General features: G+C 41.1%; 1 protein-coding gene across 1 annotated transcript; it reads right to left on the reverse strand.

The window, feature by feature from the left end:
• Positions 1 to 3,036: 3,036 nt before the first annotated feature.
• On the reverse strand, positions 3,037 to 12,192 carry LOC140244534 (uncharacterized). Its single transcript, XM_072324160.1, has 7 exons — positions 11,874 to 12,192; positions 10,193 to 10,278; positions 8,710 to 8,889; positions 7,748 to 7,846; positions 7,142 to 7,346; positions 6,100 to 6,379; positions 3,037 to 5,444 (listed from the first exon to the last, which is right to left on the reverse strand). The coding sequence occupies exons 1-7, from the start codon at positions 12,166 to 12,168 to the stop codon at positions 3,803 to 3,805; spliced, it is 2,787 nt and encodes a 928-aa protein (XP_072180261.1). The 5' UTR covers positions 12,169 to 12,192; the 3' UTR covers positions 3,037 to 3,802.
• Between the last annotated feature and the right edge of the window lie 7,473 nt (positions 12,193 to 19,665).

The following is a 19,665-nucleotide window of genomic DNA, read 5'->3' on the forward strand; positions in this document are numbered from 1 at the left end:
ACCACATGATGATACACACACAATAGAATGCTCATGTTGTGACTGTTCCTACAATTATATGACACAGTACTGGCCATGAGAGAGAAGAGAGAGAGAGAGATATACATTCTGTACAGTACACACAAGAATAGTTGCAGACAACACTTGCATTATCGCTGGCAACTTCTTTGTACATAATGTCGATGGCATGTTGAGACGGTGGTACTCAAGTGGTTAACATGATCATAGCTTTTTGTTACAAGTGAGATATACAGTGACAAGCGTCAACATTAGTTAGGCACCAATACAATGTACATACACCAGTACGCAGGGGAACCTCATTATAACGAGGACCTACATGTAAAAACCATGACCATTTTAATGTACCGCATTATATTAGGTCCTTCACTATACCAGGGTACAAAAATAAAGAAATATCAAGAGTTGGGAGCTGCAAAAATCACCTTGTTATGTGAGGGTTTTTCTAAATCCGTCCTCTTCATAATGAGGTTCCACTGACTATTTTACACACACACATACATGTAGATATACACTGAACACATGCAGTCACAGTGTATTTAAAAGCCTTGATGCATACACACACACTTTTGTGTTTCACTATTAAACCCACAGGCCCGAATTCACGAAGGTGGTACAAATGAAACCATGGACAAAGACCATGGAGCGCCAAGTGTCGCAACAGAATTATTTCGTTACGGAAGTGGTCATTTCGTCGACAAAATGACCATTTCGTTAACGAAATTATCATGTCGTTGACGAAATGTTCATTTAGTTACAAAATGTTGTCATTTCGTTACAGAATAATCATTTCATCAACGAAATGACAGAATTCGCAACGAAATATTCCATGCGACACTTGATGCTCCATGGTTTTTGTCCGTGGTTTAACCCTAAAGGGGCCGGGCTTTTTTGGCTATGCTCCCCCCCCCCCGAGATCTCGGCCATCGGTGGTGCGATCGCGATGAAATTTTGCATGCGTGAGACCCGCCTCATAATCTACAAGATTGTGTCATAAGATTTTTTGAAACAATCAATTTCTAATTGTAATTAATTATGCAAATTAAGCTCAAGATGATATTTTAGCCTAATTAAAAGCATTGAGAGTCTAATTTTTGATCTGTAAATCTGTTTTAGCATATTCAACAATTGTACATCACAAAAACTTCCAAAACTCATTTCAATTCTTATGTATTTTATTGTTTTCAGAATTTCTTATGTATTTCGTTGTTTTTCAACTTTTGTTTTTTCTTTGTTTTTTTATTGGAAATTGTCCCTGACCACTTTTCTACCATAATTAGCACAAAATTAATCAATGAAAGTGATTAATTGTAAAAATAATCAGGTTTTTATGACTTTCATGACAGAGCACTGTTTTCCATAGGAAATGCACACAAAATCACAAAATTGTGCCCGTTTTGGGGCGACATTCCATTACAAAAATGGGCGTGGCTTTGCAAAAGTATGCGCGGACGTTGCAAATTTGGTCTCAAAAGTTGCGTGAGACTTGAACGAAGAAAGTCAAGAAGCCTCGCAACGAGGCCTTCTCGCGTTACAGAATTATAGCGCGAAACGTCGAGGGGGGGGGGGGAATTCCGCCCCCCGCCCCCCCCGGCCCTTTTAGCGTTAACCCTAATCAAGCTGGGCTTTTTTGGCTATGCTATATCTGGGGGGGGGATTCCGCCCCCCCTTCAGATCTCGCCTATGGAACGCGCAATCGTGCCGAAAATCAGCACACGCAACGCCCGCAACGTATTCTATCAAAATGTATGGTTGCTTTCTCCAAAAAATTTTTCTTATATTTCATATTAATTAATTATTGTAATTTATGCATAAAATCAGTTTTTGGCTCTAAATCACTTATTTATGCTCCAATTAAGCTAATTTCTTTTTAAAAATGTTTCTTGTATCATTCTTCTGAGACATAGGATAAAAAAAAATCTGTATCGAAATTAATTTCTCATGTATTTTATTGTTTTTTGAATTTCTAATGTATTTCTTTGTTTTTTGACCTTTTGTTTTTGTTTGTTTTTTGGCCAAAATTTGTCACAGACATTTTTCAAAGCTTTATTATGCTAAAATAAATTAATTTCGGCCATTCTAAGTGAAGATGTGAATTTTTATGTGAATTAATTGAAAAAACACAATTTGCATTGGATTTGTACACAAAATCACGTTTTGGAGCAATTTTGGGGTTGACAAATTTTTTTCGAACGGGCGTCGCGTCAAAACGGTACGCGTGGGCGCAACAATTCGGGTCTCAAAAGTTGCGCGGTACTTGAAAGAAAAAAGTCATGAAACATCGCGGCGGGAGCTTATCGCGTTGCGAAGATATTGTGCGAAACGTCGAGGGGGGGGGGCGGATTCCGCCCCCCCCGCCTGATTAGGATTAAACCATGGTTTCATTTGTACCACCTTCGTGAATTCGGGCCAAAAGGTTTGCAGTGTCTGCTTAGGCAGCACATTTCATGATAAAGCTTGCTTGCATTAATATATCAGCTGAGAGAAATAACATGACATTCTGCCATAACTTTGGCGGAATGAAGCATCGATGTTGGGCGAGTGGTGTGAGAACGTAAAACCGGGAATGCGAACACAATTTTTAAAATTTTTTCATCTTGTTCAAAGTCCACTCATTACTCTGCATTTGATATTCATTACAATTTTCTGAAACACAGAGTTCTTGTCTCCGATGGCAAGCTTGAAAACGATCTTCCAATTAGGGCAATGAAACCTGAGGGGTGCTGTAATCATGCACAATGCAAAATACTCTCTTGTGTGGTAGTATTAGCATGCATTAGCATGCTGATCCTAGCAATTGAATAGCAACATACTTGATATGATTGACACACAAATATATATGTTCACTTTTCTGTGATCATATTTGGGAATGTTCAGCAAATAGCTACAGAAAATTCAGTCTCTACAGATTTGTCATGTTTCTAGATTGTACATGTATCCAGTTCCTACTACAGATTTGTCAACTTTGAGATAGGAATTGCAGTGTACCTCACCTAAGTTGAATATAAAGGACTGAAGAAATAACTTTGACTTGGAGAAAATGAGGGATAAAACTCAATAGGATATCCAGAGAAGAGAACTTGAAAAGACCTTCAACTCAGGCAATTATTCAACTTTATTAAGGTTGAATGTAGATGATGCTGCTGTTATGCTCACAATGGAAAACAAAAAAGCATCGATTCATATGAACTGCACTCGGCAAAACCAAACCTTGTGTAAATTCATGACAGCACGTGTCTTCGATACATCCAAGTAGGTCTGAAAAATCACTGCACGATTGATACATGGAGATTTGATGGCCTGTTAACTGGAAAGTGTTGAGGTCTGCCAGAGTGACATAGACTGCAAATCAGTGATCCACTGTGCTTGATAATGCAGGTCATTTGCACTTCCCACACGCAACGGATTAACTTACGACAACTTGCCACTCTTTGCAATGCAGGGCCCAGGTTGCCCTGCGGCAACACCAATCCACGAGTGCCCTTGGAACCAAACATGAAGCTGACACTTGTTATCTTTATCACAAAAGAAACTCAGGCTTACCTTCCAGCTTGGAAGTAGGGTAATCACGTACCACTGTCACACAGATTTTGTTTTTTCCAGTCATCAACCTTTCCACATGTGCCTAAAAATTGATCACATTCATGAAAGACAAATTGTACATTAAATTGTGCTTGAGAACGGCTTTAACTCTGCAGATAAGAAAAAACAGACAGCATACATATTCTTGAAACAAAAAGCTAGGTGTGTTACACACTGACAAGTTTACTTTCAATGTTGCAGATTAGTCTGAGATATTGAAGACATTCTTTCTTTGTGTCCGAAGCTCGTAGGCATCTTCGGTTCCTTTGGCACGGTTGACTTCACACCTGGTGCTCTTGACTTCGTTGTCAAACTCCTTCTGGAGTTGCTCGGCTAACAGTCGGTCCTCTTCTTCTTGTCGCAGCCTCTGCTGCTCCTCACTCAGAAGCTCCATATACCTGAGGATGGTGTCCCCGGACTTGCGAGGCATCTTGGCGGATGGCATCACCTTACTCCCATTTGCCTTCCCATGATTCCTCGCTGCCGACTTTCTGTCAATGCTGGGGTTGTCATTGCACAGAGATTGTGACTTGCAATGAGAATTGGAGTCTGTCATGCTCTTGTTCTTGTCCAGACTTGGCTGACCGTAGTCTCTGGACGTTGATGCCATATCTGACTTTGAAATCAGTGAGCTGTCTCTACTGACGTGGCCATTGCTCTGGCCTACACTGGACTTCCCATTGTGAAATGAGAGGGCTTTGGAGACATTTGACGGTTTGTGATCAGACAGTAAGTTTGCATTACTTTCTTCCTTGACTTCTGTTTCACAGTCATGGCTTGCAAGCCAGTCACTGTAGGATATTTCAACATTGCGGGGTTTTCTATCTGACTTGAGTGTTTGATTGGGCTTGATTTCAGTATTTCCATTAGATCTGCTAGTTTTATTTGTGTCATGCAAACCAGGCTGTGCTTTTTCAATCTCTTTACTGTTTGCTTGCACACTATCTTCTTTGCCGATACGATGGCCATTTCCCTGAGATAATTGACTGCTTGATACACCGCTACTTGATAGAGATTCGCTGATCTCATCTGGCAAAAATGGCAGTGGGGGCACCCTGCTCTCGCTCTTTTCTTCCGACTTTAATCTCGAGTTCTTCGCTGCCTTGGCACTGATGGTGTCTCTCATGATACTCAATGTCACTCGCGTTTGCAATTTTGTGTGCTCACGCATGGCATATGTCTTGATGGGTGTTTGCACTACTTTCTTGCCATTGGGCTTGGCCAACCCATCCACTTCATCATGTCCCTTTGTGGTGAAGTTGTGATCAGCCTCTAGCAAATCTTTGCTTTTCTTCCCAGATGGTGTAGGTGGCTTTGGCACAAATTCACCCAACGTCCCACTTTTTCTCCTGTTGTGGTTGTGATCCGTACCCTCGTCGCCGCAAGCAGCATCTCCGCCGCCGCCGGCTTTGCCCATCCTCAACTGGAGCTCGGCGTCCACACGGATGTGGACTTCCTCGTCGCTGCAACAGTCCATCGCCGCTTCTCCCTGCAAGCACGGCGGCTCTGGGGCTGCAATGCCACGAATGGCGGCGTCCTCCATCCGCGCCTTCTTCAGCGGGGGTCCCTCCAGCTGACCGACTCTCCGTCCTCCTGTCTTTGTCTGCCTGCTCTTCTGCCAGGTTGTCCGCTCTGGCCGTTTCTGATGGGCGTTGGTCATCGTGGATTTGGACGAGGCGCCCAGCTGCTCACACTGCTTTTCCTTCAGTTCCTGCCAGCGTGCCTTCATGAAGGATGACATCCCGACAGACGGAGAGTTGCTCTCTTCCCTGTCCATCTTCTTCAGATTGCGGGGAGTAGTGAAGACGATTGGCGGTGAATCTGCTCTCCCATTGGCAAGTTTCCTGAGAGTAGGGGGTAATAAAAATTCTAAATGTAGGTACAAACGCCTTGAAATCACTACATACTTTTAGTGACGCTGTGGCAGTTCAAAGGCACATCCAAACTTCATCAAAATTGGGACAAAATTCAGGTGAATACAGCACAGAGATGAGTCCAGAGATGATGGTCAGCCAAATTTACAATTTGATACTTGTTTGGGGTGGAAATTTTCATTTTTGATCACTTTATCTGTAGCTGACTCATACCAATGTTAACATTCCTTCGCATAACCTGAAAGATTTAAAAGATATGTGCCCCCAATAAAAACTGTCAAACTACAATTTTGTATATCTGTCATTTTGCAATAGCTTGTCATACCCAACTCTAAAACAGGCATGGAATCCACAACAAGGAGGCAATCAACAGTTTGTGTCCCATGGACAATATTTCACAGTGTACAGCTCCCAATAACGGTGGTTGAGCTCAGCAGGGCCTCTTTAAAATTACTTAGCTTAAAAAAGATCACCATTTCTGCCAAAGTATTTGCATCAAACACAGCATTTTAGGGACAACTTTACCACCTAGACTTACTCCGAGTAACTGAGACTGAACGACACAAAAATGACATATGGGTACAATTCAATTTATTTCTGAGATACAATGGTGGTGCAATCTTACTTGTGGGCTGTCCGGGGTGAAATGTGGATGGGCTTGAAGTGATTCATCTCGGCTGAGATGCTGTCGTTGCTGTCGGTGCTGTGGGCCCGGATGTCCTCCTCCTCCAGTTGCGCGAGGCGAGGGGCCTTCAGAACGACGGGGGAGAATGCTCCTTTCGGTCGCAGAGTCTCCTCCTCCTCCTCCTCTTCCTCCTCATCTCCATGACTACGCTCGTCCTCAGCTTCATCCTTCTTGACCTCCTCGATGTCCTGAATCTCTGCACTAAGTCTTGGTATGGCATCTGCTTTTCAATATGACGGGCACATTTGTAAGAAGGTATTACATGTCAGGGTGCAGCACGGTTGTTATGTTAGATACTTTTGCTTCAGTCATTAACACACATGTAAGTTCTGTATAAAAGGAGTAGCAAATCCTCATTTTTTTTTTCATAACTGGTTGTTTCACCCTAGATGCATCAGCTACTTGAAATTACTGGTCAAAAATCAAACTTCAGTAATGAAGTCATAAATGTGATATCACATTTCAACAAGGACAGTGAATTTTGTGCGTGCGTGTGTGTGTGTGTGTGCGTGTCGTGAACTCTGCATTAAAAGGAAGAAATCAATAAAATATCTTTCCCATTTTCTCAATTTGGCATGTTCCTTACACCAGTGGAATCACCATAAAGTGGCAGGTGTATTGTTTGTCACCTAAATGTTGGCTAATCACATCAAACATAGGAGTTTCATTCAACCTGTTTTCACGAATTCCAGAGCTTTTCACCTTTTTGCCAAACAAACACAACTCATTCATTTCAAATGAAAATAGCAATCTTATAAAAATCTGTGTGGTTCGATAAAAATTAAATATCTAACTATGATAAACTGAGGAAAGGTTTTGGTGATGAAAAGTGATGACACACAAAGTCTGCATTGATGGTACTCATGCACAGTAGCTTCTAGTAAGTTATACCTATCACGCCTGAATTGAACTCAGATCAAACATCTTAATCTTTCATTAGGAGGTTATGGAAAACTTTGGGAAGTTTCTAATAGGCACCAACCTGAGAACTGGGATGATGTGGATGGTTGGTCCATGATGCTCCTTGGGCTTGCAAGCAGTCGCCTGGCGGAAGACTGCTCCCTGTGGCTGGCCGGAGACAGGAACGCCTCGATGCTAACACACTTGATGGAGGAGGAACTGTTCTTGCGAGATGAACCGGAAGACGACGTCAAGATGACCACGTTGGAAGGCTTGGGACTCGGGCTCTGCAGAGAGGTGAAGTAAGAGGGAGACGGTAACAAGGGGATGGCAAAGATATTTGCAATATCTAGACTGCATGTAGAGAAGGGAGACACAAATATGTCATATCAACTGTTAGCATCACTGAAGAGCATTTTTCTTTTTCCATAGGTACTTCAAAATCCTGTTACATGACAAAATGAAGACAAACGAAAATTCAGGCAATATTGTAGGATCAACGCTCGTTACTAAACATCTTAAAGTCACATCTCTATTTTTTCCCCTCAACAATCCAAAATTCATCGCTCTTCACTGTCTTTGTCATCTTTATTCTTCAATTCAGTTAAATACCAATATTTGCCTGTTTGTTACTGTACCAAACATAAGTTACACCAATTTACACATCGATCAGAATATGGATACATACACCAGACAAGGACTGCTCTGACATCTGCAGTCTCCTTGCAAATTCCTCGTCCCTCAATACCTGCTCTTTTACGACATGAACCTTTTCTCCACGATGAATCTGCAAAAAATGATGAGAAATGGTGTAACTGTTGATTGCCTCCTCCAATGACGTTAAAAAACATCCCACAGTGAATACAGCACTCTCCCATAGCAGAAAACATTTGAAAAACCTTGCTGAACAAGAATCATTCTATGTGATATGCGGTATGAGGAAAGACTAGGATCAATTTGCGACTTCTCTGCAGCCATTGAAGACAGCCAGCGCTTTCTTGAGCACTTTCCCTTCTACAAGTCTTTGTGTATCAAAGTGATATTACAGGCGCAATACCATGCAATTGATTATCATCCCATCAGTTAGGGCCCTCATGCATCAATACTGGTTATAGAGTGGGTAGCGAGAATCCTTCCATCTCATTGGTCGAGAGCTATGTGTTGACTTTTCACTGGCTGCATGCTGAGTCACAGTGGTAAAACATGTGATCGTGCACTGAGCAAGGGTATGCGCACTTGTAGCAAAGATTCACACACTAAGCAAGCGTTTGCACACTCAGTACAAGATGCCTATTGGCTAAAAATCATATATCCAGTACTTTTTTCCATGCATCCAGTAAATACCGGATGCATGGTAGTACTGGATGTAGGTTTTTCAGGCTCTCGTCCATGGCAAGCCAAAAGGAAATGCATCCAGTAAATTTGCCATCAGGTAACATGATAGAAAAATAGATTTTTGGCAAGAAAATTACCCATTCTATAACACAGCTGACGCACAAGTCTTGTTGTGTGTCAGTCAGAATAGTGTGCATGCGGTAACTATACAATTTAGCTTAAACCCACTTGGCTTCGCCTCATGGGTCAAGCATTCCATAGTTACCTGATGCACACAACTCATGATAACTACAGGGGTGCAGAGTATTCTTTTACCACTGGATGGGGATCCTCCTCAGCAAGTTTCCGGGCCAGTTCTGCATCCTGCTGCTCCTGGGTGAGCAGCTCCTCCTTTCGCCTCTCAAACTGCTGTACTTCCTGCTTCTGGAGCTCGCGGATGTATTCCTCGCTGCGCTTCACTGCTTCCTCCAGCTCACGACGCCGTTGTTCCTGGAGCTGAGATCACAGCACGGAATACAAGTTTTATGGGATTTCATTGAGGTTTGGTTGCATCGACTTTAAGGACATTGTAGAGAAAGAAATGCACCAGCAATGATGAAAAGAACAACAATAATAGTAATAGTGATGATGATGATGATGATCGTCAACTGTAAGTCTGATGAAGATAAACATGTCAAATCTTGCCATATCATGGACCTGACAGATAGATTCTTTGAACAGGACTAGTATTACTCTTTCATATACAACGTGTATGTCATTCCTGTTATCATTGTAAACTCAAGCAATGTAAGCTTGTCCACTTCATTCTACATTATTCATTCTTCATCATCCACTTCTAACTCAATACTTCATTACAGGTCAAGAGATACACAGTGGAAAAAGCATTTCTTTTTGTTGTTGTTGTTGTTTTTTTCAAGCATGTACATACCTCACAGGAATCAGAGTTACAAAAGTTGTAGCACCTAGCTTCACTTCATTACAGATCTTCTATCACTTAGTAGCAAAAAACATCGAACAATGGAGGAAGAAAAAAGCTTTGAACTCCCTGGGAACTTAAAGACTGTTCTGATATATGGTCAAAACAAAACCCTCCCTGAAATGCAAAACACAGCAAAGACATGCACGCACAATGTGTGCTCAATTTCCTTCAAAATACTACAAGACTACAGAATGCGAGAACAGTAGATACAAGACTACAAGAGGGAAAGAGCATTCAAGAACTTTCAACAAGCCTTAAAGTTCCCAAGGGCATGGGGATATTGTGTACCTAGTGGAAAAATAAAATATTGGAATGGGCAACAAACCAGATGAACAGATACCGTAATATAAAAATGTTGCACAGGTCTGAGTACTGTACATCAGCAGGAATGGTGTGCAGAAGGTACAAACATAACTAAGAAATGCTTAATCCACCAGGCAAAGCTGAGCGTGTTTAGGCTCAATTAAATACATTGTTGTTACTGCATGCACACTATTCCTACTGCTGTACGAAAATACATGTACATCATCTGTTTTAGAACAGGGGCATTTTTTTTTTTTTATTTGCCAGAAATCTACTTTTTTAATGATGCCACCTAAGGGCAAAATTACTGGATGCATTTCTATTTGGCATCTAAGTTTACTGGATATTATATGGTTTGCTAACCAAGTGGCATCTCATGTAAGCGTGCGAACGCTTGCTTAGTGCGTGAACTCTTGCTACGAAAAGGTCTGTACATTTTGTATACATGACTTGGCATTCCTTCCTTGCATTTGGCCTGTTTGTCCAGAGGTGTAGAAAAAGCATTGTTATATGCACCTTTTCAGCTTCTTTTTTGAATTCTGCTCCAATTTCTCCTGGCTCAGCCACTTGCACAGCTGGCAGTATGGGTTGAGTCATCAGATCTAATGATGAGAGAGAGGGAGAGAGACAAAGTATATTTTCATGCCTGTTTGAGGGTTATTCCAAGGAGCTGAATAGCTCCTTGGTTATTCCATCACAGGCATTCATCATCCCTTTTACGTTGCACATGGCACATTGCAAAGTGCATTTAGAGTGCTCGCTTATGAAAGAGTGAGCTGTTAGTGTTAAAATAACTTTATTGAAAGTCGACATCGAGATCAATGCTTCTCGACAACTGATTTCGTTAAAACTTAAATGTGATCAGAAAAATGTAAAATTGCTTGTGATTTTGGTGCAATTTGGTTTTGACTTTTATAGAAATCAAGACATCTAGACAGCCCTACATGAATATAAAAGGACTTACAGTTATGTACATTTCCTACTGCATGCCGTTTACAGGTACTTGACCTACACACAGTAGTCCACATTAAAAAAAATATACCGGGTGTCCCAAAAACAGCGGAACAGTGGATTTTCAGTACCTTGCGTTCTAAAAGTGATATTACTATTTTTTGACATCATTAGAAAGAGCATCTTCAAAATCATGAAATTTGCTTCAGAACTTTTTATTCTATGCCAATTTCTGTAAATGCAATCATTTTAAAATTTCGCTGGATTTTTGCGATGTGTGAAATAATAATTTGGGTGCAACACGTGTTCCATACGGTGAATTGTGTAAACTCGTTGATCCATGTCAAAAAAAAAAAGATACAGCTTTCACATTGGGCGCGCACTCACACACACAGACACACACACACTGTTTTTTTCCTGGCCCGCGCCCAATGTGAAAGCTGTATCATTTGTTGACATGGATCACCGAGCTTACACAATATTCACCGTATGGATCGCGTGTCGCACCCAAATTATTATCTCATAGCATACACAGTCACAAAAATCCAGCGAAATTTGAAAATGACTGCATTTACAGAAATTGGCGTAGAATATTAATAAGTATTAAACCAAATTTCATGATTTTGGTATCATTGTCTTATCGCTGCGGAAGATGCTCTTTCTAATGATGTCAAAAAATATATCACTTTTAGAACGCAAGTTACTAAAAATCCACCATTCCGCTTTTTTTGGGACACCCGGTACTAGGCGGTAGGGCCTAGTTCAGAACTAATAAAATAGTTCTGTCCATTGTAGTAGAAGTAGAAAAAGCAAATGCATGCAAGAATAACAAATGATTCACTTTGAAATCTCTAAATTTTATCAATGTCATGTGATCATGTCATGTTCATGTAAATTTAACGTTACATCCCTGGCACTGACTGACAACTTATCTGAATTCAATATTATTTTTTATTACTATTTATCAGTGATTATTCATTGTAAATTTACACGATTGTACATGTACATGTACAAGTGTAATTACTTACTAGGTCCACACATCAGAAAACAACCAAACAAAATAGAGAATAATGTCTTCACAGCTTAGCTGCTTAGTTCACAACCTGGATAGTGATGCCGACAACAACACTCACAACCACCGTCGCACCGACAACACACTCTACATAACACTCACAACATGATAAACCTAGACAACATGCAGTCAAGACTTGTCACTCAGCTCAGAAGGAAAGAGAACAGAATTTACCAAGCACATCGTCCTCTCCTTCTTCACCCGTTTCCATTCTTCTTTTGCACAATTCAGGAAATGCTTGCTGAATACTCGTCCATCTGCTCTTGTTGATCAGGAGGCCAGCTCGGGCCTGTTTTCTCGCCCAGCTACTGATTCGCAGACGACACATCGGGCAAGTCAGGTTAGCCTGCTCGACGTTCTGCTTGAAGCACGGCATGCAAAGCTCGTGTTGACAAGGCATCGTGACTGGCTCCACCAAAATGCACAGGCATATTGGGCAAATGCACTCCGATAACTTTAGAGAAGACATCTTTTGTACATGTTCAGCGTTCGTCAAAAAACAATATAAACTGTACAAGTTAATAACAAAGCAGTGTCAAGTACGTGATCTCTCTCTACTTAGTGAGGAAGGTCCTATACATCGATTTCCCTGGCTGGGACCTTCGTAGCCTTCCTTGTACACACAAGTACCTGTCGCAACAAGTCGCCATACTTGAAGAGTGTATGATTCAACGCGTGCGTAATGTGGTAACACACAGTGCACTGTATTAACTACGGTGCCCTCGATCATAATATGTTGCATTACGCATGACCTCTGGTGGCGTGCACAACACACACAAAAACACACAGACAGGTATGGCGCGCTATATGCCCAATATTAATTCCGATAAACTTAGTTTTTCGACCGAAAAACTATTGTACAGTCGATGAACTCTGGGGTGGTATTCTGAGGTCGTAATTAAGTCTTTAATTAACTTCGTGATTAAGTCGTGAAGTTAATAGGCCCTTAATCATGGGCAAAATCGGTATTCTGAGGACGTAATTAAGGTATGATTAAGTCCCCTGTAATTATCTTAGGTCCCTCCCATCTAATTGTTATTCCATCCAATCAGACGCGTTGTTAGAAGCCAAAATGATGATTACACGCGCAAATATGCCCTCAATGCGCGCTCCTGCACGCCCCCTGTAATTACAACCCAAGAGCTCAGTGCGCACACTCCGGTATTTGATTACAACCACTCACCTACGCACGCGAAGATCTTAACCTCTTTGCTCACATAAAATGACAAAATTCCTCGAAGATCGGCTATATTTCTTTTTTTCTCTGAATTCTACGGATACCATGATAACAAGATTCAACCGCTCCTCGGTTACCGAAGACGGTAAGCATCGTTGTGGCAGAGAAAACACGATGTAATGTGTGATATCGGAGTAGTTAATGACACTCTTTGGTATCATTAAGTTTTCCATTAACTTTCATACTTAATTACACCCTCAGAATACCGATTCGTAATTAACTCTGTGATTAAGTCCTCTCAGAGATGCACGCGCATTGATACGCGCAAACGCGTAGGTCCTTCCCGCCAAAACGCTTGTTGCTATGGTAGTTAATATATCCCCTACTTAATCATGCTCTCAGAATACCAATTCGGTAATTAAGTGCTAATCAGACACTTAATTAGCTCTCAGAATACGGCCCCAGGTTTTCGAGGGAAAATCTGCTTATAAAGTTTATCACGATAAACAGAATTTATCGATAAACTGAGTTTCTCGCTTGATAAACTAAGTGTTTCACTTGATAAACTGAGTTTATTGAAAAACTTAAACGATAAATTTTGTTTATACGATGAAATGCCAAGTTTATCGATAATCGATCATGGTTATTTCAGTTTTGGCGAAAGGGGGCACTACGGGGAGGGGGGGGGGGGGGAGGGGTTAAACCCCCTCCCTTGGGCTGCCCGGCAAAATAAAAAAAGAAAAAAGAAAGAACACTCAAACAAACAACAAATAATTAATCAATTATTTTAAGACCAAAATGAACAATTTTTCTTGTCTAAAAGTTGTCAATTTCACAACTGAAAATGCAAAATTTTCGCCTCTTACGGGATAAAAATTGTAATACACTAACAATATCATCGTATTATTATATCTATACACTCATATTTACTTATGAGTAAATTAGTGTATAGATGCTGTAGCCTCGCGTCCTCGAGTATGCCCCGTGGAACATACCTTAATACAGTAAACCCTACATTTTTCCTATTCTATGCTTTCTAGTATAGAATGATTTTTGTTGCTCGAACAATGCGATTACGGTTTAGCTTTTAATGAATACATTTAAGAGACGAATGGCAAAGTGAGAGGGGCTCGCTCACTCTGTCCTTACTTATAGTAAAATGAATAGTTTCCATAAGTTATGATCATAGTCCTTCGCAGTGATCTTTTACTACTACTGAGTATGTTTGATCCCCTAGAAATTTGATTTAAATGCTCTATAAATGAGACTTTTATACTCTGTTTCTACAAAAAGTCCCTGCCGTGGGAAGGGGTATCCTCCTCCCACACCCTCTCCCTCGCCGAGGATCTCACACTGTCCCATAATTTTTATATATATATATATATTTTTTTAATGGAACAGGACCCCCGTTTGTTATGATGTAATCAGATTCCTTCGCAATGATTCTTTCCACTGTTTACTAGTAATTCTCTACAGAAGTAGTGCTTTTAAATGCTCTATAAACGCGATTTTTGTACTCCGTTTTTACAAAAAGTCCCTACCGTGTGTGTGTGTGTGTGTGGGGGGGGGGGATCCCCCTCCCACATTTACTTGGTTTACTTACTACAGTACTTGGTTTATTTGGGTGTAGAGACGTAAAGCATCTGCTTAACCCTATAAAGCCCAAGCTATTTTGACCCCTTCCAGGCCCAAGGGGGGCACATTGTGCCCCCCTATATAACTTCTTATAATATGATGTATGACCGTCATATTTGGCACGTGGGTAGAGCATCTCACACTCTACATGACCCAACATTCGAAATTTCCAAAGGTCATCCACTGAGGGCGCTAATTACCAAAATATAAAGAAGTACATAGGAAATACGCTAAAATCATGTTTTTTCTTTGTATTTCTTTATCCCCAGTATATATGTTTTTATTTTATATCAATCATTTTCATATTTACCACAAAGGAAAAGCAAGTCAACTTTCACTATTTGTTATGGTTGAAATTTCTCAAGGTCAACATGTGGGGGCGCTATTCATTACAATATGAAGAAATATATGAAATCTATCATGTATTGCTTGGAATGGGTACATGATATTGGCATCACATTTCATATTTCCAAAATATTGAAATTTTGAGTTTGCAGATTGATAATATGATATGCAAATGATATTACCGGCAAAGCTTGTGTGAAAATAACGCAAAATAAAAGGGTAGTCTTTGGAAAATGCTGTATTTTCGATTATTTCTATTATATCTATTGTTTGATGCCTATGTCACATTAAAAATAAAGGAAATAATAAGAAGACCATTTCAGGGTAATTCACAACCATAATTACTTCACAATTGGTCCTTCAGCAAATTACAGCCAAGAAAACCCCCATTTCATCCATTATTATATTGTTGACTGAACTTGGAACGGCAAATCATGCAAAATCTGACGAACATGGTTGTCAGTTTATGGTTGCCATGGCAACCAACAATATTGGACATAGCTAAATTATGCATCAAAATATTCGTAATAAGATTTTAGGAAAAGTCACCAAATTTGGTTGAAATCGGGTGAAGGGTGTAGGAGTGGCAAACGAAAATATGGTAGGGGGCACAATGTGCTCCCCCCGTGGGCTTTATAGGGTTAAAGCATCTGCTTATGTGCCCCTCCCTCCCCTCCCCCCGCCCCCCCCCCCCCACTCTCAGTCGCTTCGCTACCTCGCCAAGGATCTCACACCATTACATGAATGTGCCCCCAGTTGAGATTTGCCCCCACCACCAAAGCCAGAAGTGGGGGCCGAGCCCTCAGGGCTCAGGGTGTTGAGCTTTCGAGTCACCTCCCTGCATTTCAACTGAGTTTTTCGGCGATAAACTCAGTTTATCTGGATTATTGGGCTAATAGCGCGCCATAAACAGCTAGGTCCGTTCGGAGATCCCCCCCCCCCCCTCCTCCCCGTTCCCCCAAGCTGTGTGCCGAATACAGTACACATTATAAAATCAAACGTAGTGTTTACACACACCTCAGCTGGTTGCGGATACTTCGTACATGACTGTCCTCTGTATGGATCGAGCGTACGCGCGCGCTGTGACCAATGTTTTGGCGCGTCGATTACTGATTTTCCGATTACGCCGCGTTTGTATTGACCGATTCTGTGACGCGCTATGTGTATTTTTGGCATGGGCGCAGCCATAGTGGGTGTATCAGCCGACCCCCCCTCCACACTCCCCCACCCCTCTCCCCACATTAGCACACGCGCAGAATGAAAAACTTCTTTAGCCAATAGGCGTCTCGTACTGAGTGCGCGAATGCTTGCTAGTGCGCGAACCTTTGTTACAAGTGCGTGTAAACATGTTGCCCGGGGGTGGGGGAGAGCAGGGGGGGGGTCGGCTGATACACCCACTATGGCTGCGCCCTGTGCCGTAAAATGTCTGCTGCCCTCAACGAACCCGAATCGGTCAATAGGCGCTAGCGGGAATAACGAAATCACAGGTGTACTTATTCCCTGAAATTCCGAGTTTTCATGTTTGCTTACTTTGCGAATAAATAGGTAATAAAAGTATAGGTAATAATTTCACGACCATTAAACTCTTTACTTCTGATACAATATTTTCCATACTTAGATACTGTATCAAGCGATTGATGTGTTTAATGACGCTGTGAACGGACAAAATAGCATAAAGTGATCTCAATGTTTTTCGATTAGGCCTATATCAGAATCGCGTGTAAAGATTAAAAAAGAAATAAAGCGATTAAGAGAAAAGAATTACCGTCACCATTAGGCACACTTAAATTTCATTCATATGATTTGATAAAAACGCGAATAGCAAGGGATATGAGAAAATACACCTGCAAAGGATGAGATATATAGACAGCTAATAATGACTGCTTGTGGTCTAATAGGGGACCTAGTGTCTGGTATATTATTACATAATCCTGTCGTTTGGAATGAACAATAATACAAGTTGTAGGCTAATCTGTAAAAGCCATTATAGTAATCATGCACATTGGCTCCCATATAGGCTCAAGATAATTCCGCCGCGCCAGTGTATTTCTAACTATAAGTGAATATCAGATGGAGATGAATTTGAATACAATAAAAGGCTGTGCAAAAAAAAAAAAAAAAAAAAAAAAAAAAATGAGCGAAAGTCGTAACACGTTTGCAGCGCGTTCAAATTGAAGATCCATGTATACTGATAGATGATAAGTAATTCTATATGTCACCATAGGTCCGTGGAACAATTCAAAGTTGGTATAATAGTTTTATTCACACTCAGCACGTGCACTTACACACACATACATATTACTGTATCCCAGTTTGGGGCAACTGTAATCAGTCAAACATGAATTCATTACTGAAATTACAAAAGAAAGGAGTACGCATTTATGTACAGGTATATAGTCAATATCTTGCTCACTCTGCACCACTGTTTAAAAAAAAACTGGGTATTTTGAAGATTCATGACTTATCATCATTCATACTGCAAAACTTGGGTTTTCTTACTTCCAAAACTTATTAACTGTAATATATCAGAGATGTTTAGTATAAACAGTTGTATCCATCATCATAACACCCACATATTATGTAATGATTTTCATTTGTTCAAAGTTGATTCGGCTTACACAAAAAGATCTCTTTGCTTTAGCTTTCCCATTGTTTGGAATTCCATACCAAGTGAGATACGTTCATGCTCAAATTTACGGTTATTCAAAAAGTCTCTCAAATTTTTTTCTCCTAAACACTGATCATTCAATGTCTCCATTATTTCCTCCAGTTGTTTGTGATATGATCGTGTTCTGTATTGTGCATGTGTTAATGTAATTTGTTGATTGTGCCTATATTATGTTGTATAGAGGACTTTTCCCCCACAAGGCCTTTGGGCCTTTTTTCAAGTTCTTTGCATGTTTATTTCACATTTCACTTCGACTTTAATCAAAGGTGTAATTTCAGATTGTAAGAAAGAGTTGATTGCAGTAAGTGCATTGTAGTTGTTGTATCTTTTACTTGAAATGGAAATAAACGCAACGAAACGAAAACGAAACGAAACGAAACACACACACACACACACACACACACACACACACACACACACACACACACACACAAACCCAAACGCACACAGGTGAACGAGAAGTGACAACAACAGCAACTCACTTATATTTGAGGGTTTGAATTTTGGTGAGAATAGAATGAGAATATAGGTATCCATTACGTTCAGCGCAAATTCATTTCATGGCCGGCGCCACGTTTTCAAAAGTGTGTGTGTTTGTGTGTGTGTGTGTGTGGGGGGGGGGCACTTCCGGGTTTCATCAGCTAACAAGCAAAAAAAAAAAAAGTCTTCAGCGCGACTTATGGCGCACTTCTGTGTTTCTTCAGCTGAAAAGCAAAAAAAAAAAAACAAAAACAAAAACAAAAACAAAACAAAACAAAAAAGTCTTCAGCGCAAAACAAAGGACTTGTCGCGCTAACACTTCAAGGTTTTAGCATTTCATCTCTATAGTGCCACTTCCAGGGTAAAAAAAAAGAAAAAAAAGTGAGGAGGGGGGCCCAAGGTGGTGACACCCTTTGTATTCCTGTGTATGGTGCAAAAAAAAAAAAGTGGTCCTCCTCCCCCCCCCCCCCCCGTTCCGCCGGCCCTGCATTTATCCGACAGTGATCGATTGATATGAAAAAACAAAACAAAAAACATAACCGATTCCTTGAGTAGGTACCTTATATTGTAGAGTAGGTGCCGGGGGATGGGAAGAGGGGAAGAAAAAAGAATATACACTGATACAAGTACAAAACATTTCTAACGTTTAAAAACTATAGTTATGCACACATTTTTCAAAGTGCGTTTCGCGAGCGCGATGTCTCACTTTGCATTGGACGCCGGTATTTTTTTCCGAGGGGTGAGGCTATTTCAGGAAAACGTGTCATATCGAATTGTGGGATGGCCGATAGGCATATAGTTTTGGATTATTATGCCTGTATGGCTTCAGTCATCACTATTTAGGAATATTAAATGTTTTATTTGCCGAATTGAATCTTGGATTTCAATTACTCCGCGTATCAGCCTTGTCTTCTTCATTCATTACTATAATCGTGATAATAGGACCTATAACTGCCACCGTTTGCCTGCATGTGCATATAATTATCTTTTTAGCGATGATTTGGTCAGTCTGTATGGTATAGCGCGTCTGCCTCCAGATCCAAAGGGCCCGGATTCGACTCCCATGGCAGTCTAACTGAGCAATGTACGTTGTGTGTATATACTCTCTCCCTCGGACAGGACTTGCAATGAAGGTCCCATCACGTGCGAGAGAGTCAAAAGTCACATTTTATTGTAAAAGATCCTGCGCTCGTCATTCGTTCATCGAAAGTGAGCGGGGTGGTATGACCCGGTGAAGTTGTCCCGCCTCATGTCAACTAGACACCATACATGGAAGACCGGAAGGCAATGCAGTTGATGGGTCATCCATCAGCCATACGTGTTCTCAGATGGAAAGTAGAAAGCAAAACAAACAAACAAACAGACAAACAAACAAACAAACAAGAAAACAAACAAACAAATTAAAATAAAACGCCCTATACTCGGATATAGCTTTCCGACAATAATTGACGTGTGTGTCTCGATGGGCTGTATAATAAGCTAGACCCCGTTTACAGTGCGAGGCTCGGCCGCGGCCGAGCCGCGGCCGAGCCCAGCCCCGCTTCAGTGTAAACGCGCAAAAGGCCAAATGCGAGGCCAAAATTGGCCTCGCATTTGGCCTCGCTCTGGAGGTGGTCTCGGCCGCGGCCGAGCCGCGGCCGAGCCCTGCCTCTTCTTGGTGT

Source organism: Diadema setosum, chromosome 21, assembly GCF_964275005.1.
Source record: "Diadema setosum chromosome 21, eeDiaSeto1, whole genome shotgun sequence".
Classification (NCBI taxonomy): Eukaryota; Metazoa; Echinodermata; class Echinoidea; order Diadematoida; family Diadematidae; genus Diadema; species Diadema setosum.

What these genes read in the sequence shown, in the direction of transcription:
- LOC140244534 (XM_072324160.1), bottom strand. Translation starts at nt 12,168, where the DNA reads ATGTCTTCTCTAAAGTTATCGGAGTGCATTTGCCCAATATGCCTGTGC. An exon ending in TCAAAAAAGAAGCTGAAAAG is followed by an intron (nt 8,890 to 10,192) that starts GTGCATATAACA and finishes CTGTGATCTCAG; the next exon opens with CTCCAGGAACAACGGCGTCG. An exon ending in TCACCCCGGACAGCCCACAA is followed by an intron (nt 5,445 to 6,099) that starts GTAAGATTGCAC and finishes CCCTACTCTCAG; the next exon opens with GAAACTTGCCAATGGGAGAG.